General features: G+C 42.2%; 2 protein-coding genes and 1 non-coding gene across 3 annotated transcripts; 2 read left to right on the top strand and 1 right to left on the bottom strand.

The window, feature by feature from the left end:
- Nucleotides 1–428: 428 nt before the first annotated feature.
- On the top strand, nt 429–547 carry LOC131703419 (5S ribosomal RNA). Its single transcript, XR_009309877.1, has one exon. It is a non-coding gene; the product is annotated as a 5S ribosomal RNA (ribosomal RNA).
- A 7,486-nt stretch (nt 548–8,033) lies between these two features.
- On the top strand, nt 8,034–19,761 carry LOC117970033 (uncharacterized). The gene is made up of 5 exons (XM_059005953.1): nt 8,034–8,357; nt 15,246–15,292; nt 16,217–16,633; nt 18,154–18,276; nt 19,348–19,761. The coding sequence occupies exons 1-5, from the start codon at nt 8,075–8,077 to the stop codon at nt 19,711–19,713; spliced, it is 1,236 nt and encodes a 411-aa protein (XP_058861936.1). The 5' UTR covers nt 8,034–8,074; the 3' UTR covers nt 19,714–19,761.
- Nucleotides 17,665–18,383, bottom strand: LOC131702999 (histone H1-like). The gene has a single exon (XM_059005875.1). The coding sequence runs from the start codon at nt 18,336–18,338 to the stop codon at nt 17,721–17,723; it is 618 nt and encodes a 205-aa protein (XP_058861858.1). The 5' UTR covers nt 18,339–18,383; the 3' UTR covers nt 17,665–17,720.

Genomic DNA, 19,761 nt, shown 5'->3' with positions numbered 1-19,761 from the left:
TTTCATTTCTGCTTCTTTACGTGTTTGTTTTCCCTTCAGTATAATGTTTGCTTTTCAGGTTGTGTGTGTGTGTGTGTGTGTGCGTGTGTGTGTGTGTGTCGTTTTATGGCCGTGCATATGCGTTTCTTATTTTTTATTTGTTCTTACCCCGTGGTCAGTTTTGGTGTCGTTTAAATTTGGTATTTAGGCTACTGAAAGAACAATACAGACGAGAATCTTGTTTGAAGTTTGTCCGACCACCTGCAATTATCGAAATAAATAAAGTAATATGTAAATATTGGAATGAATAAATAAATACGTATGGGAATAAATACATTTATGTCGATATTTATGAATTCATTCATTCATTTTAAGCAATGCTTTTTTTCTCGTGTAGCACTATTCCGGTATTAGTTACTATGAAACATACTAAACCACCACAGCTTTCCGCTTACGGCCATACCACCTTGAGACCGCCCGATCTCGTCTGATCTCGGAAGCTAAGCAAGGTCGGGCCTGGTTAGTACTTGGATGGGAGACCGCCTGGGAATACCAGGTGCTGTAAGCTTTTCTACCTCAGCTTGAAAGGGGGCGCTATTTCCCCACATATTTCGAATAATATTCTCACACTTGCTCCAACTAGAAAAAAAATTACATTTTATTTTAACATTTAACATGAAACTTTTAAAATAAGTAAATGATATGAACTCAATCCATCCTGCCCTTTTCCCATGTGTGTGTTCGAGTTTGTTAAAACATAAAAAATTACATTATTTTTCAGTTTGATAAATAGATATTGTTGTGGAATTACGTGATTTCAAAGACATTGAGATTCAATGTATTATCAGTATATCAGCCTATATATGTACAGTAAAATGGTACATGCATATTTAAATATGCTTTTCTATTTTCTAGCTGCCATGAAAACTTACTGGTGTTCCTTAAAAAGAAAAAGCAACAAATCCAACATTTGGAACAGACGGCATCTTGAGGAGAGAAGAAGAAAGTCAATAAGAAATGTAAGTGGTTTTACTATACGGTTGCAATTAAGGACAAATATTTTAACACATTGAAATGGTCTTTGTTATTGTTAACTTTTTCTTAACTAAAATTTTGAAAGATAAAAGTCAAACCATGAGGTAAAATATTACGAATTAACAAATTGTCTTAAGAATTGTATAATTGTTGATGTAGACCTGACTTGGAACCTTAAAAGTTTTGCTGAATGTATCGGACACTACTTCAAAAATTCCACATTGTATTGGACAGGATTAAGCAATATGAAAATGTCAGACGCATGGAGAGGTGTCATTCAATAGTTGAAATGCTTTGTAAAAGAAAATGTCAAAATGAAATTTGTTTATTGCTAATTTCTCCAGAAACTACAACGTCGTCTCCAAGTCCTGTCAACAGCTGAGAACAGTAGTTAGGCCCAGGCGATGGGCATCACCAGCATTTAAAGAGGTGAAGAAACACCTTGACTTACAATCCAGGCCGAGAAGCCCACAGGCAAAACCACCCAAAAATTGGGTCATACTTAATTAGAGAGCATCCTGAATTTGAATCAGCCTGGATTACTCGGGAGAACTGAGCAGTATTCACTCAAATATGTCATGATAACAAAAAACTCCAAGTCCCATAAGCAAGTTGATAACTCCTCAGCTCCAAGCTAGTGCCACTGGAAGCAAACTCTGTCACTTGTTTCTCTAGATCTAACTCCGGACAATGCAAAATTGAAGAAACATGGCAGTTTGATTACAACATAATTTATCATTTTTTGTTGACCCTTGCAAGGTCATAGGTCGAAGGAGAAATAAAAAAAAAATAACAACCATAGTTTCTGCACTCAGCATGTCAGAAAAACCCCAGGTAATTTATTCTAGTAAAATCTGCACTGGTTGAGTTGGTATTGAATGACCCATATATTAACATGGTGTGCACCTCAAATAGATGGAAGATTGGGTGTTTTAGTTTTCTTTTTCTAACTTGGATTATAACTTATAATAATAAAAATGATGTTATCTCAATTTCAGACACATTTTTAAATGAGGAACTCAGAAGTCCCTGAATGAATTTTTATTTTTTATTCAGGATCAGCACATCAGCGTTATTAAAGTCAGTTTATTCTTTATTGTCTTGCCTCCTGTGTCATCCTTGTTACCCACCTGGTCTCCTTCATTCCTTATGTGTGCAGCAGCTCCCTGGCACACATGTCTCAACACTTATGGGCCAGTTCATTCTGAACAGGCAGATTTCTAATGCCCCTCCTAGAGAGCAGGAAAGCACTGAGAGGCTAAACATAAAACTACTGGAAGGATAATCTAACTGTACTGTGAGTCATCCAACCCTATCAAGTCCCACCTGTGTTCACAGCTCAGATCTCATAGAACTGTCTGTGACACTTATTGAAACACAAGTGCAGCGCTTAGAACACATATACAAATAGAACTAATCCACTCTTCTATTAAACTGTGAATTTAGTGTTTGATTGAATCCCTCTCTGGAAACAGGCAGCAGTGCCCTGCCAAGCTGCACACACTGCCATCACTCACACTGACCACAAGAGGGAGCCAGAGCACTACTGCTGCCCCATACTGTAACACAGTAATAAAACAATTGAAATAGGCAGCAGCAGTGAGCTCCCAAGTCAGTCCAGTTCTTCCGTTGTTAACACAAGGCTCCTCACACCCAGTAATCTAAACACTCCAGTGTGGTCTGTGTCTGGAGGAAGGAGCTGCTCACTGTGGTGTAGTTTACATGTATGTGTCACGGGTAGGGTGTCCACGGTAACCTGTATGATACCAAGAGATTTTGTCGACTACGCCACCTTGGGTTTGGGAAGGACAAGGACCTTTGTGGCCGAGAGGAAAAGGACCTTTTTGCCCCACGCGGCTTGGCAATTTTGAGTGAGTATTTAGGGTGCTGGCCTAAATCTTCTATGGCGCTGGTTTGTGGACTGACCACGACCTGCGTTCGGTTACCTGCTGGTGTGCCCTGAGGGCGATGCCTTAGGTCACCCAGTGGAGCTGTGGGGACTGGGACTGTTCGTGTGACAGTCCGAGTCTGGGGAGCTCGCCAGCGGCTCGACCTACCCCATGCAGAGGCAAGGGGAGGGAGCAATGCAGCCACCTGACTGGATGCCTCGCGTTCCTGGTGAGATCTTTGCAAAATCTCCTCCACTGCTGTCCCAAACGTATGACCTGGGGATATCGGCGCATCAAGCAGCGCAGCCTTATCCGCATCAGGTACCCTGGCTTGAGACAGCCATAGCTGCCTACGAGCCACCACTAAGCTAGCCAGGCTCCAGCCAAGGGCTTGCCCTTGGAGACCGGAGACTTGCAGCAGTGTGCTGGACAGGAGGCGCAGCTCCGTGGCCACAGGCCCGGGGAGTGGGGCTTCACGCAATACACCATCTAAATACGTGGTCAGCACACTAGCTGTATTAGCCAAGCGAGTTGCCTGCGCTTCTGCTGTGTAGGCTCGCTTCAAATGTGTCTCCGTCACCCTGCATTGGGGGTTCGGGCACGCCGGGTCTTTAATAAGACCACCCACTGGCGGGGCCTTAACCAAGGCTGCAATGGTGGAGTCTACCAGGAGGCGAGCGATGCGGCCTGCTTCAGCACACTGAGTCCCGCGGCCGGGTGGTCCCAGGAGGAGTGTGCCTGCTCCAAAAAATCTGGGAAGGCCGGGAACCTCTGGGGGCGGGGAGCCAGCACCTGCGTCCGGAAAACGGACCAGCATGGTTCTGATGCTGGCGTCCAAGGGAGCTGCAGGAAAGCTGCAGCACGTCCCACGAGTGCCGAAATGGAGCTGGACAGCGGGGTGGTACTGGCTTCTGAGACACTCTCAGAACCAGGCTCTTCTTCGGCAAGGGTCTCACCCACTTGCATCTCTGAGGAGAAAGAAGCCCCGTCACCTGAGGCCGCTATAGACAGCGTGTCCTCCTGTACCAGCTGAGACGACCCTGCCCACCCCTCCTGCACTCCAAAGGAAGAGGGGGGGGGGGTATGGCGACTGGGGCTGCGGGACCTGGACAGGGGAAGAGCTCCAGGACCTGGGTCATCTTGGCCTTGAGATCCATAATGTCCTTACAGGGATGAGACCCCGACATAGGCCTGGCCTTGTGCATTAGCACTGAGGCACTGCTTGCACTGCGACGAACACTGGCAAGTGTTAGCATAGTGTATACAACCACTATTGTTGCAGCAAGGGTATTAACCTTGTGCACCTTGTGCCGAGTACCCTGTTTACACTGGGTACTGCGCAGCACTGTGAGCTATATGCTAGGTTGACCTGTGCCTACACAATTAGCGCAACGTGCACCACATGCACTGCTTGCACTGTGCATCCCAGGCACCGTATCTACGTGAACTGTGTACCGTGTGTAATCACACTAGAGTGGTAGAGGTATCAGCACGCGTGCACATGTGTTCTGTGTGATCCGAGCACTGCACACTCCGAGTACTGAGGGCACTAAGTGCACCGCGTATCGTGCAGCATTGTTGTGCACTACCACTGAGGCGCTGGGCACCGTGTGTCGCTTATATTAAGCACCTGTGCCCCGAGATAATAACATCACGGGCTATGCGTGCGCCGCGGTACCGCAGCACCAGGGAGGCCGCTACGCTATGTGCCGACCCTAACCGCGTGGTCAACACACACACCTGGTCAGCGCAGAGCGTGTACCGGGGGGGACGCAGGGCCGAAGCCGCGGTTGGCGAGTATAAGCAGACAATAAACACGGTGAAAAATAGTACACTGTTTGTTTACAGCATTGCAAACACCATGCTGCCTAAAGAGCACACACACCACAAACAATACATTCAAAGTAATACCAATAAATATGACACACAAATAACATTAGTTTAAAATATTATTATTCAACATATACATCATTCAATAATAATAATAATAATAATAATAATAATAATAATAATAATAATAATAATAATAATAATAATAGGCTTGTAATCAATAAACTGCATTTCTATTATTACTTTGGAAGAGAATTCAATTGCTGAATATTTGTAGGAGGCACAGAAAACAACAAGACACAGCAATTATTTGACACATGAAGGGAAGCAGGGATTCAGGATTTAACTGTGGAAAATTAGCAGAGAACAGAGCATACAGTGCAATAATGAAGTGAATTCGAGAAACTCATCAATATAATGAGATCTGATTTGGACAAAGCAATTCCACACTCAGTGCAGTAATGAAGTGAACCTTTATACGCTTTGGATTCCAAACTAATCTCAACAGAAGACTTTGCTCTTGTTATTATTAAGTACGATTTCATCAACTCTACTTTACTTGTGTGTGCAGGCTAGCTTTAACCCTACCAGGACACCTGTCCTTGGCTCTAATAATATGACTATAGTAGCTTATCCACCTGGCTGAAAACCAGAGAATCCAGCACTGTGATGGATTTTTTTTCAGCTTTAGCACAAACCAGAGGTATTTACAGATACTGTAAAAAGATCACAGAATGAGTGCAATAAGGAGCCCAGTTAGAAGAAATTGAAAATCAACAAGATGAATAAACCTTGTTTGTTTGTTTATATTCTTTCATTATTTTTCTGTAATGGGGCAAGATTATCACTTTATTCCATCTTTCATTTTCTAATATTATTTAAGGTTGTTGTTTTTTGTTGTTGTTTTGTTTTTTGCTGATAGTAATCCTATACACACATTTACAAGTACAAGGAAAGCTCACCAGAGGGCACCAAAACATTACTTGTGTGGAAAAGGCCTCAACATGGCTGTCCAGGGTATTCTGTTGGGAATGGTAATGGACAGAATCTTCAGTATTAAAGCGACCACACTCCAGGATAAATTACCCTGAGAGGGAATACCTGCATCATAAATATACAGTAAAATAGACTATACAATTAAAAACAAACTCAAATACAATATATACTGTATACTATACAATAAAAATAAACTCAAATACAATATATACTGTATGCTATACAATAAAAATAAACTCAAGTACAATATATACTGTATATTATACAATAAAAATAAACTCAAATACAATATATACGGTATACAGTATATACTTGTAATACAGTTTGCTATGATATAGAAAAAAGTGCTACACCATACAAACTCAGAGAAAAAATTATCAGTGTTAATAGTATAAAATATATTCAGTATATGCTTTTTCTATATTTTGTAGTTAAATACTTTCAAATGTATACAGCAAGATAATAGAAGCCAGGCTTAAATTGAGTCAAATAACAATTTGTATGAAGTGCTTATTTATTCAGCACTGCCATTGTCAATGTTTCACTCCAACATAAAGATATATTGAAAAACAAACAGAAGCTTGTAGATAACTAAACTAAACTAATACTCCATTCTGGCAACACACAATCACACACTGACTAACCCCAGTCAGTGCAAGGAGGACACCTGTCTAAGGGTTCACTGTCATAATGAGGGTGCTTTTCATTCCTACTGGTTACATGGCTGAGCAAGACGCTTCACTTCCAAGCACACTTATGCTCGTTTTTGGACCAATCGAGAACCCAGTTCCCAAGACCTTTGCCTCAATTCCCTCCACTCCTATAGAAGCCCCTGTGTCAATTCCCAGCCGAACCTTCACACCTACAGGGCCTATTGATGCAGAGGCACTTGCCAGCTCGCCTCGGACCATTGCAGAAGCTCCCACAGCACTGACTTCAGCACGTGCTGCTGCACTGCTGCCCTTGGCTTCTAATTGAATCTCACGGAATTCTACCTTGGTAGATTCAGCTTCCATTTCTATAAAACCTCCGATTTTAGGAATCGTCATGGCAGGGTGACTTCCAGGCACATGTTTGTCCAAGTGTAACCCAAATGGACTATATTTGAATGAAGCTGGTTTATTGTGGATCACAATGCCTTCTTCGTGTTGCATATTAACATATTTAATTGAGACACTGCCTTCTTCGTCTGTAAAAAAAGAGATAGTTATTTATTTTTTATCACATTTTTATTAGGTTTTAATGATAACAAACAAAATACATACAATAATGCATGCAAAATGTGGTACAGTACATAGGGGGTTAACATAAGATGAGATCAAACAAATACATGAATACATCAATACATAATAGAATAAAATAAAACTTAGGGAGTGAGGGCTCCCACACTTAAAATAAAAACATGAATTATGTGGACCGCAGATGGCCCAAACATGACTTAATGTTATCCTGACTTTCGAATAACATTCTCATAACGTTCTGAAACATCATTGTGTTCGCGGGGTTACTGTAAAATCTATTACTGACACCTTGTGGTCATGATACGCAACTGCACGTCATCACATTGCTTATCATTGAATTTCTGCAAGTGTGTCACGTGATTGTAGTTTCGTGTTGTTTGTATACTCTTGTATACAGCGGCATTTATTTACTTTAACAACATAGAACAGCATAAACATTCTGCATGGACAGATGTGAACGCACAGTTTCGTTTTTCCAAAGCTGGTAAAGGATTTACTCGTGACTTAGGGCAGTACATGTGCTTATTAGAGTGACTGTATTTTGTTTATGACTGTAAGTCGCCCTGGATAAGGGCGTCTGCTAAGAAATAAACAAATAAATAAATAAATAAATAAATAAATAAATAAATAAATAATAATAATAATAATAATAATAATAATAATAATAATGATAATAATAATAATACTTACAGCGCATCGACTCCAACAACACCGGTGTAAAAGAAACCCATGAGTGTGTGTGTGTGTGTAAACATGTGTTTGCCTCTGCAGAAATGCAGAAGTACAACTGCAATACGCAGGGAAATGCATAACCGTTATCTAAGAAAACAATGTGAAACAACTTATTTGGAATCAGGTTAACAACGCGAATGTAGATGCATTTATTGAAATGTTCTTTAATCAGCAACACTGTGCAGGGAATGCGAGTCAGCAGTTTGGTGGTTAACACGCGCTCACAGACACGGCTCAGTGGTGGGCGGGTCTAATGTGTGCGCGCTCTTCTTTGCTGGCTTCTTTTTCAATCAGGTCCGGTCTGCGTGTATGTAATAGAACCTCAGCCCTCGTTTCAAGTATTGTGTTATTTTTATAATACGGATCTAGAATATGTCTGGAAGAGGCAAAGGTGGTAAAGGACTCGGGAAAGGAGGCGCCAAGCGGCATCGCAAAGTGCTCCGTGATAACATCCAGGGCATCACCAAGCCCGCTATCCGCCGCCTGGCTCGCCGCGGAGGAGTGAAGCGAATTTCCGGGCTGATCTATGAAGAGACCCGCGGGGTGTTGAAGGTGTTCCTGGAGAATGTGATCCGGGATGCCGTCACCTACACTGAGCACGCCAAGAGAAAGACCGTCACCGCTATGGATGTGGTGTACGCTCTGAAGCGCCAGGGTCGCACTCTGTACGGATTCGGGGGTTAAAGATTTGGACACAAGGACACGAACACAAAGGCTCTTTTAAGAGCCGCCCACCTTTTCATTTAAAGAGTTTTCAATTCTGAAACAAGCTAAATTTTAGTACACCACTAAAATCTTCAAAAGAATAAAATCACATTTTTCAAAATGTTTTATACTGTTATCTCCCCAGTGTTTTCTTTGTTGTTTTAAAATGGCTATTTAGACCTATTTCACGCTGTGTAACGAGAGTATTTTAGGCTTAAACTTAAGTGTTGGATTTTTAACTCTTTACACAGATCCAGAAAAAAATAAAATTAAAATAAGCATTTCAGTTAATAAATCAATAAAATCAATTAATTGAATGGAATTGTATTTTAAAAAGTGAACATTTTCGGTAATAATGAGAAAATACGAGCTCGGTTTTATCCGATTCCGTGCAGAATTAAAGTCAGATAAGAAATAAAACACTTAAAAAAAAAAAAAAAAAAAAGTCTTATCTAATTTTATTTTCAGTACATTTTGTAATCAGTATAATAAATTAAAAGCAGCAGATCCTGATTCAGCTTTGAGCTCCACGATGTCGTCTTTTCTGAATTTGAGTTGAAGTTTCGCCATTCAAGCTGCTGTGAAACAATCGGTACTCTGGGATGAGGAAGAAATCAAAGAGCATCAGCATTGATCGTGTGTTTCTACATTTAACGTGTTTAATGAGCACAAAAGGTGACGTGGGTTTGATTATTTATATTTCTATATTTAAGACGCATCGGGTGTGGATTTCAGTATTGCTGTATACCGAGTTCTTCATGTATTTAATAAATGAAAAACAAAAGACCTAAACTAACCGCTCAAGAAAAAAGGCGCCGAATTCAAACCTGAACTCGAGAGAGAAAAAAAAAAGAACTCAGCTCGCGGCAAAGTTACCACCCCCTCTGTTGCGTTTCCAGTGAACAACCAATCACATCGAAGTACTCCGTCACTCGGGAGCGTTGCTAGGTTACCAGGTCAACATTCTCACTCTAAAGGGTTGTTTAGTAATAATTTGCATACAGACTCTATAAATACTGGGGCTCTGGGGGCTGGTTACTCATTCATCTTTCAAAAAGCATCAGAGAAGGAAAATGCCAGAACCTGAAAGCTGCACCCGCGCCGAAGAAAGGCTCCAAGAAGGCTGTTGCCAAGACCCAGCCTAAGGGAGGGAAGAAGCGCAGAAAGACCAGGAAGGAGAGCTACGCGATCTACGTGTACAAAGTGCTGAAGCAGGTCCACCCCGACACCGGCATCTCTTCCAAGGCGATGGGCATCATGAACTCGTTCGTCAACGACATTTTCGAGCGCATCGCCGGTGAGTCGTCCCGCCTGGCTCACTACAACAAGCGCTCCACCATCACTTCCCGGGAGATCCAGACAGCCGTGCGCCTCCTGCTGCCCGGAGAGCTGGCCAAGCACGCCGTGTCTGAGGGCACCAAGGCCGTCACCAAGTACACCAGCTCCAAGTAAACCGAGACCGCCCCCGCTCCGTCTTTACAACACAAAGGCTCTTCTGAGAGCCACCCAAATACCGCAAAAAGAGTACAATTCTCATTTCAGTTCTCTGCACATTTTAAAATGGAAATGTTTAAGGTAAGGAGACTTACGTATTTATTTGGGAATGCATTTAGTTTTAGTTTCATAAACTTAAATGTTTATCGGGTTTTATGAATTGTATTTTTCTTGTAAAAATCGATTCGAATCTGTTTAATTTCGGCGGGAAAAATTAAATATGGATTGTTTCGACAAAACTGAATATTACAAGAAACATTACATTTGAGTTATAATAAGCGTTCTTAATTATTGAACAATCTGCTTTTGTTGGTATCTCATTTATTTCATGTATATCGCTGCCTCCACGGCATGCATTCTGTTGTACTTTGCAATTCAAAGGTTTGGTTGTGCATTGTTTTAAATCGAGAGTAGAACCGAGGCCAGTTTGAATTTCAGTGTTTACATTCATATATCATGTTTGTTTTTTATTAACCCAGTGAAATACACCGCCCAACTATCAGTGTATTCATAAACCTTGATTTAAAAAAAATAACTGCTTGATAATGTTAGTTGTCCAGTTTGTTTACATGCTCTCCATTTGCAAGCAGCAGCGCTTGCTGGAGCATCTTGAGAAACGCAGCCGTCTGTTTAAGTGAGATAGAGAGATCTCAATGACACGACACGTGATCTTCGTTCTGTTTGCACCAAGATCACCTCGAACAACGAAATGGACCTGGATCAATATGGAGATGGAGAGATTCGCCTGTAACAGAACTCCCAAAGGCTATACTGCAGAACGTGTCTATTGCCATTGTGCTTTTTCTTTCTCCACTAGATGGCACTCTTCTCTCATTTGTAACGTCTTTATCTTTGGTTCATTATAAAGAAACTTCCTTGAAAGTGGGGATAAGCATAAGTTATTTTCAAATGTAATGTTTTTATTTAAGATCATCTAGTCCTGCGTAGTGCAAATCACATTACTATATTTTTATATCAGTCAAGGCCTATTTAAAGTGTTCTTAAATTGTTTTAACATTAGCAATGATCAATTTGAACAGAAGGAAAACAAGCTGGCAGAGGATGGTTTCGATCCATCGACCTCTGGGTTATGGGTCCAGCACGCTTCCGCTGCGCCACTCTGCTACAACTGCCTCATGACTGAATTACCAAGCAGCAGAAAAAAACTGAACTCATCGTTTTAACCAGTCACACGGCAGTGGCCGGGCCGAACCATGGAAACGTTGCAAATCAGAGATGATCCGTTTTCTTTTCTCCCAAATACGTTATGCAAAGTATGCAACTTTTCTGCCCACTTTGATCACAGGCAGTTTTATTCCCCAGTTTCGGCGGCCAATTCCAATATTCTGTCTCTCTAAAGCATCTTAAATCGTGGAAAGCGCTCTTTGTTTAAAATTACACTGAAGACTTATTTTGTTCTTCCAGGCTTACAATTAGATATTTTGTTGCTTTTAAGTAGATTTTGTGAAGCGCATATGGGGCGCTATAGAAAATATATATGATTAATTAATTAATTAATTAATTAATTAATTAATTGATTGATTGATTCATTGATTGAATGTTGGCCTGCGTTCGATCTGGCAGGTTTAATTTTTCAAAAGACAACGCCGAAGGGTCTGAAAATGACATTGTAATTATTTGAGATGATGCATGTAGACAATAATGTAAAAATGGTTGTTTTCGAATTTGTATCATTTAATTTCATTTTTCTTTTTAAATGTAGAGCTGTTTTATATTTATTAATGTATTATTATTAGGCTTGTAGTATTAATATTATTCATAATGTTCATTATTAACGTCGGTATTAAACACAGACAGATATGAGGTTCAGTCCAAACAGAGCGCCGAACTCAGCGAGGTCCAGCAGGGGACAGTAACTTCACACGGGGCCATTTCATCAACCATCAGCTTAGAAACACAAACAAGCAAATCATTATTATTCTCCATTTTTAAAAGTCGCTCAGCGCTCTCCTGTAGCAGAGCGTTAAGTCATTTAAATTCAGCTCCGTGTGCTTTCTGAGCGGCTCACTTACTTAACGCGCCTGAATGCATCGCATTGAACACAGCGCTGAAAGAGCCAACATGGCGAACTCTGGCATCCAGTTTCATAACCGCCTCCGACAGGGAGGCCAGCCAATCAGGCTCACATGCTGGGGATAGAGTGTTTTTACAGCCAATAATACGCGATGGTTCCAACCAGACCCGCCTTCTGCTAGTGACGCTTTCATTTCAGTACAGGAAATAGAGAGGTTTGTTTTGTTCATGTGTGGAGAGGTGGCTGCAGTCAGTGATGATTTTACAACACGCTGTCTCCTGCTGTTTAAAGTATTTAGGCTGGGATGAAATGTTTTCTAATAATTAGTGATTTTTGTGTTTGTTTATTACCTGCACGGAGTTCCGTGAAAAGGAAAGCATCCCTTTTCTGTGTTGAATTTCACACACAGAGCGGAGCGCGTCAGTCGCAGCTACAGACAAGTCGAGCTTTTCAATGAGATGATTTACTGAGAAACAAACGCGTTGAAGCTCCAGCAGAGCTCTGCGCGATTCTGAAAGACCAAAGTAAAGTTACTCCTTGCAAAGCATGTTGTTTGTGTTCTTTCTTTATCACACCAGAAGAAGTGATGAATATATTTGAATGGGAAGGCTACAGTAAAAAATAAATATTACTAAATACAAACCGCAGGCGGTGTTTCTGATTGAAAAGAGGATTCCGCTAGACCAGTGTGAAACTCAAACCAGTGAAGATGGACGCGTCAGTGTGTCCGTGTCGCTCTTTCAAGACGAGCTCGCCTCTACCATCGAGCACGCAGTGAAAGCGGCTCTACACACCGTCTTGTGTGCGATTACTAAAGCTGTCGGCAGCAAATTCACTGAATTCAGAGTGGAAATGGAACAAAAAGGAGAAAGAGAATGAAAGTCTGAAGCTGAGATTGGAAATATCAGAGAACGAGCTGAAAGCTGTGCGAGCGTGTATAAACGCTGCAGATGCAGACATTAAACAGCCTTTAATATTTCAAGGTAAGATTGATTTTATTGTGTGGTATTGCTTGGTCAATCCAGCACCTTAAACTACCTTCTGTTGGAAAGATCTTGGTTAGAATTTCTCTTCGGACACGTTTTAAAGTGTTTGATTATTATAAGCGTTGTTAATAACACAGTTCTGTCCTAATATTGGTTATAAGGAGTCTAATCAAGACATTGTATTATTTTATATATTTAAATAGGTAGTCTAGAAATTAATAAAGTACTAGATTGGTAAAGACAGCCATATCCTTTTACGATTTATATTAAAGGGTAAGCATTAAGCAATTATTATTATTATTTTATCTCACATGCATTGCATGTATTGCCATAAGAAACTCACGCTAAGTTTTAGAAATAAGAGAGAGTTTTGTTGAATGTGCTGAAATAGACCATTGGGTACTTTAGGTGACGTGTTCTTGGCCTGCTTGTCGGCCTTGATTAACACATATATACATGTATTAAAGTGTTAACGTTGATATCTGTTAAGACACTGGACTGCCCAGTGTGTCTTTAAGCTGGGGATATGAAGTAGCCTGTAGCTACTCTATCCAATATTTAACCACCACCCTCTTGCTCTGTATAAGATTGTTCACCTATCCTTAAAACAAAACCCTATTTCTATCTTTACATGCTCTATTCATTTGTACCCTTCCCTTGTGTTACCTCTCTCTCCAATTCTTCTTTCTTACTAATTTTGGTGAATAAACCGAGACCCTGAAAAGAACCCCAGACCCCGTGTGAGTGTGTTCAAAGAAAGAGAACAAAACACGAGGACCCTGGTAGAGGGGGGGGGGGGGGTTACATAATAATAATAATAATATTATAATAATAATAATAATAATAATAATAATAATAATACTTACAGCGCATCGACTCCAACAACACGGGTGTAAAAAAAAAAAAAAAACATGTGTGTGTGCGTGTGTAAACATTTGTTTGCCTCTGCAGAAATACAACTGCAATACGCAGGGAAATGCATAACCATTATCTAAGAAAACAATGTGAAACAACTTATTTGGAATCAGGTTAACAACGCGAATGCAGATGCACGTATTGAACTGTTCTTTAATCAGCAACACTATGCAGGGAATGCGACTCAGCAGTTTGGTGGTTAACACGCGCTCACAGACACGACTCAATTGTGGGCGGGTCTAATGTGTGCGCGCTCTTCTTTGCTGGCTTATTTTTCAATCAGGTCCGGACCGGGGGAATGCGTTGCTCAGATGCGCGGGATTATACAGCGGGTGTCGAGGCCGAGTTGGTAACACGATGGACTGGGAATCCATTGGGGTCTCACCGCGCAGGTTCCAATCCTGCAGACAACGTGTAAATATTCATTTTGTATTATTCCGTGCCATTGTATATTCTCAATGAAACCATAGATAGGATGTCTATGAATGTTTTCATGTGGGCAAAAATCTGAGCCTGTGTTACTGAACCTCATCCCGAGGATACTCGGGTTAAAACAGGCACGGAGATCTAAAAATCTACAGCGATATTTCGGTTATTTGTACTTTGGGGGGGGGGGATGTTTTAATCAAACTGTTTTATAATGTAAATAAATTATTGGAACATATAATTTAAATTGGTATCATTGCAGATATAACTGCCTTTACACAATGTAAACAAACTGGACAGTCAACAATATCGACTTTCTAGTTAACTGAAGTGCCCAGAACTCTAAACTGTAAACTAAAACCTAGGAATTATAACAACTCAAACACGACTGTAGGGCAGTGTGGTTTTAAACACTTCTAAACGGTTACATTTTGTTACAGCTGTCTTCCAATTTAAAAATGTGCGCCAAGAGGAAACAAGACAAACCGCAGCAGAACAGCGCCAAACCAGAAACAGCGGGCAGGGAATGATACAACCAATCAGAGGCATGCAATAAGATTCTGCACGCCCTCATCCACTATGACGTCTTTTAACATTCTAACTAGTATTGCACCGTTCTGTCCAATCACGAATGAGCCGGTGTGTATAATAGCAGGAGAGCGGTCGCGCATTTATTGTTGTGATATTCTGAACTACAGTGAAGATGTCTGGAAGAGGAAAGACTGGCGGTAAAGCCCGTGCTAAAGCAAAGACTCGCTCCTCCAGGGCAGGACTGCAGTTCCCAGTCGGTCGTGTTCACAGGCTACTGCGGAAGGGAAACTATGCCCAGCGTGTGGGCGCTGGAGCCCCGGTCTATCTGGCCGCTGTGCTCGAGTACCTGACTGCTGAAATCCTGGAGCTGGCCGGGAACGCCGCCCGGGACAACAAGAAAACCAGAATCATCCCGCGTCACCTGCAGCTCGCTGTCCGCAACGACGAGGAGCTCAACAAGCTGATGGGAGGCGTCACCATCGCTCAGGGCGGAGTGCTGCCCAACATCCAGGCCGTGCTGCTGCCCAAGAAAACCGAGAAGCCAGCCAAGAAATAAATCACTCGGACGCCGCTTTTACATCTTATAAACCCCCAAAGGCTCTTTTAAGAGCCACCCACTTTTCTATAAAAGCGCATCGAATCGGTTTATTTTTATTGTCTGAAAAATACCGACTGGTGAGAATTGAAGCAATAAATAGTTAGTTTGTATTTGTGTGTGGCAGTGCAGCGCTGCCATGTCTGTTTGGAGCGATATCAAACCCACGCCTCGCCTCAGCGCGTGTAGCTCACGTTCCCACATTAATGCCACGTTCTTTACAAAGAGACAATCTGATACAATATCAATTGACTGCTTTACTTTGTTTTCGATCGAGCTACCTTGAAACATGCTTCCAGTTGGAAATCCACCCCCTCCCGCGTTTGTGTTTTATTGCGGGGATATGTATTTTCCGTGTTTTGTTTTTTGTTTGTTTGTTTTCAGTCTGATTATAGTTTTTGAATTGGTCTATTTTCTTTAGTGTTAAGGGTACATGCTTGGTTTATGTATTTTCTCTCGCCATAAATAAGTATTGCTTGCCTATTGTTGAGCGTTTCTCCGTTACAATTTTGAACCCAGACTGCTTAATCTGAATGGAATGCATTTCTTATACTGGGGATAAGCAATGTTGTCCTGAATGACTGACTATACTGTATTTATTTAAAAAAGGCGCCAACAGCTCCGAAACAATAACTGCTTAACAGAATGCGCGCGCGCAGAATTCAAATGTTCCAATCAATCATTGAGAGTCTGGAATATAGCCAATGAGGAACAGAGACCCGCCCTTCAGATCTCATAGCCTATCAGAGTAGCTCAGTTCCTATATAGTCTCTGGTATCGGCTGCTTGTGCCATTTACAGTTTTTTTTTTTTAATACTGTGTAGTAGAGTTTGAAAATGGCAAGAACTAAGCAGACTGCGCGTAAGTCCACCGGTGGAAAGGCGCCCAGGAAACAGCTTGCTACCAAGGCTGCTCGAAAGAGCGCCCCCGCTACCGGCGGCGTGAAGAAACCTCACCGTTACAGACCTGGCACTGTGGCTCTGAGGGAAATCCGCCGCTATCAGAAATCCACCGAGTTGTTGATCCGCAAACTGCCCTTCCAGCGGCTCGTCCGAGAAATCGCTCAGGATTTCAAGACCGACCTGCGCTTCCAGAGCTCCGCTGTGATGGCGCTGCAGGAGGCTAGCGAGGCTTACCTGGTCGGGCTCTTTGAGGACACCAACCTGTGTGCCATTCACGCCAAGAGAGTCACCATCATGCCCAAAGACATCCAGCTGGCCCGCCGAATCCGAGGAGAACGCGCTTAAACTGCAAAACCCTTAAAATACAGCGAAACTCAAAGGCTCTTCTAAGAGCCACCCACTTCTCTGAAAGTGTTATATTCCAATTTTAAATAAACAGCTGTAGTTTACACGGTAAGTGTTATATGTGTAAGTTTCGCAATTGGAACATGTTCACATTATATTAAGAGCGCTTTTCCTTCCCAACGTTGTGTTTCTTTTAAACCATCAAATCTATCTAGATGGAAAGAGAGGCTACATTTTAGGCCAAAATAAAAATCTGATATCAGATATAAAAAAATGCCTCGTTTATTATCGGCGGAATTCCGGGAGGTGAACCGGCTCGGACTCGCTCAGCTTGTTCGGTGTGTATCAGGAACAGCTTCGAGTCTTTTCTCAGAATCAGTTTGTTCTGTTTCTGTTCTAGCATCTTGGCTGACAGCGATGTGGGGATGATGGGGTTTGTGCTTGGTGATGTTTTTTCAGTCGACAAGTTCAAACCAGTATTTATATCATATGTAAAATAGCAACATTAATAAAATTGAGTCAAATACATAAAAACAATCTCGCTGTACAGTACAGACCATCGTAAATCGAGTCTGTTTATTGCAGTTTCCCAGTATTGCAGATACAGCTGTCATTGATCTAATGTATAATGTGTACAATGTGATAGATTTTAATTGTAAGTCGCCCTGGTTAAGGGCGTCTGCTAAGAAATAATAATAAAAATAAAAGTATTGAACAATGTGACGTTTCCAAATCTAACACGAAATACTGTACAACTGCATTATGGCTTTTGATACTTTTACGACATCATTTCGTAGTTTATTTGATTACATGTCAAATAAAAGATCTAAATGAGGTTATTAATTATTTTAAAGGTGTTTCAATCATAGAATTCGAGATAATGCAACACCTTTGTCCACAGCTGTACCGTCTTGGACTGCTCGCCGAGGAGACCGGGCTGTTCCACCGAGAAAGAGGAACACGTTCCACGGCAGCACATTCCACACATCGCCTTGTGTTTACAAGGACAATCTGCTCTTTTAGAAAGATGTTTTGGCTCTGAAAAGAGCCTTTGGGTTCACTGTCGCATCGTCGCTTTAACTGATCACTTCTTTTTAGGAGCCGCCTTCTTCGCTGCGGGTTTGGCAGCCTTGGTCACCTTTTTAGGTTTAGGCGCTGCCTTCGCTTTCTTCGGGCTCTTCTTCACGACCTTTTTAGGCTTGGCAGCCGCTTTCTTCGGGCTCTTGGGCGCCTTCTTTACAGCTTTCGGTTTCTTCGCTTTCGTAGGCGTCTTCTTGGGTGTCGCTGCTTTCTTTGCCGAAACCTTTTTCGTTGTTTTCTTGACAACCGCTTTCTTTGCCGCTGGTTTCTTTGGAGCTGCCTTCTTCTTGGCCGCCTTCTCCTTGGCTTCAGCTGCTTTTTTGTTGAGCTTGAAGGAGCCCGAGGCGCCGGTGCCCTTGGTCTGTAGCAGGGTCTCCTTGGTCACCAGGCTCTTGAGGGCTCTATTGACGTGGGAGTTGTTCTTCTCCACATCATAGCCGCCGGCCTGCAGGATCTTCTTGAGCGCCGCCACAGACAGCCCGCTGCGCTCCTTGGAGGCAGACACAGCCTTGACGATGAGCTCCGACACGCTGGGACCCGATTTCTTGGGCTTTGCCGCGGTCTTTTTCTTGAGAGCTTTAGCCGGAACAGGAGCGGCTGGTGCTGGAGCAATTTCTGCCATTTCTAATATTTCAACACGGAGAAAACTCAAACTTAATACTAAACTGTTCTGTGTGTCACAGAATGTGAGCAGGAAGGCGGAGAGCGGAACTTATCCACACGATGAGAACCGTGTAGACTCAACTTACCCGCAGGCAACAGATTCATTATGAAAACGTCCTGTCTTGTGTTTTCACGCAGCACAAAATATACAATTTGACAGTGAAATTGGAACAAATGTACACAAACAACCGGGGGTATCAAAACAGAAGGGTTGTGTTTACAATATAACGTATTCTTTAACCAGGACCTTTACTGCATTTTTAATTGAGGTGACCAAAACTGCACTATCCTCCAGCGAAACCAAACTGCTCGCTCTGTACTTCGCTAGATTTTTTTGAATATAAGATGACAATTGTATTATTTAAAGTAACTGTATGATTGGTTTCACAAACGAGAAAGCTAGGCAAACACAACTTAAGTTTGAAGCGTGAAGTTTGTAAAACTGGACATTTAATCACCTTTATGTGCGGTGCGGTTAACACACTGCATCACGTTCTGCTGGATCATCCCCTTGTAATCGATTGGGAGAATTACTTTGTTGAATTGTATTTCTCTTCACCCCTGACCCACACTTGTTGCAACAATGTAAGTACCCTGGCATCAGCACAGCATTCTCTGAGTAGTTTAAATATTTCATTAGTAGTGTATTTCATAGGCAATGCCACCTCTGCCTCCTGGTGAGGAAAAAAGATTATTTTTCCACTGTGTATTTGCCTGCAGAAATACATAACCATTATGTTGGAAAACAATGTGTAAAAACTTATTTGGAATCAGGTTAAAGGACATTTCCATAAATTCATTCACATTCGCGTTGTTAATCAGCAACACTATGCAGGGAATGCGAGTCAGCAGTTTGGTGGTTAACACGCGCTCACAGACACGGCTCAGTGGTGGGCGGGTCTAATGTTTCCGCGCTCTTCTTTGCTGGCTTCTTTTTCAATCAGGTCCGGTCTGCGTGTATGTATTAGAGCCTCAGCCCTCGTTTCAAGTATTGTATTATTTTCATAATACGGATCTACAGCATGTCTGGAAGAGGCAAAGGTGGTAAAGGACTCGGCAAAGGAGGCGCCAAGCGGCATCGCAAAGTGCTCCGTGATAACATCCAGGGCATCACCAAGCCCGCTATCCGCCGCCTGGCTCGCCGCGGAGGAGTGAAGCGAATTTCCGGGCTGATCTATGAAGAGACCCGCGGGGTGCTGAAGGTTTTCCTGGAGAATGTGATCCGGGATGCCGTCACCTACACTGAGCACGCCAAGAGAAAGACCGTCACCGCTATGGATGTGGTGTACGCTCTGAAGCGCCAGGGTCGCACTCTGTACGGATTCGGGGGTTAAAGATTTGGACACAAGGACACGAACACAAAGGCTCTTTTAAGAGCCGCC

The sequence above is a fragment of the Acipenser ruthenus genome, chromosome 32, assembly GCF_902713425.1.
Source record: "Acipenser ruthenus chromosome 32, fAciRut3.2 maternal haplotype, whole genome shotgun sequence".
Taxonomy (NCBI): Eukaryota; Metazoa; Chordata; class Actinopteri; order Acipenseriformes; family Acipenseridae; genus Acipenser; species Acipenser ruthenus.
Note: the sequence above shows the minus strand (reverse complement) of the source record. Positions and strands in the feature narration are given on the sequence as shown.

Bases quoted from the DNA above. Each gene is read 5' to 3' on its own strand.
- LOC131702999 (XM_059005875.1), bottom strand. From the start codon at position 18,338: ATGGCAGAAATTGCTCCAGCACCAGCCGCTCCTGTTCCGGCTAAAGCT.
- LOC117970033 (XM_059005953.1), top strand. From the start codon at position 8,075: ATGTCTGGAAGAGGCAAAGGTGGTAAAGGACTCGGGAAAGGAGGCGCC. The intron at 15,293-16,216 runs GCCCAACATCCA...ACTGTGTAGTAG, and splicing joins ATCGCTCAGGGCGGAGTGCT to AGTTTGAAAATGGCAAGAAC. The intron at 16,634-18,153 runs TAAACTGCAAAA...TCCACATCATAG, and splicing joins GAATCCGAGGAGAACGCGCT to CCGCCGGCCTGCAGGATCTT.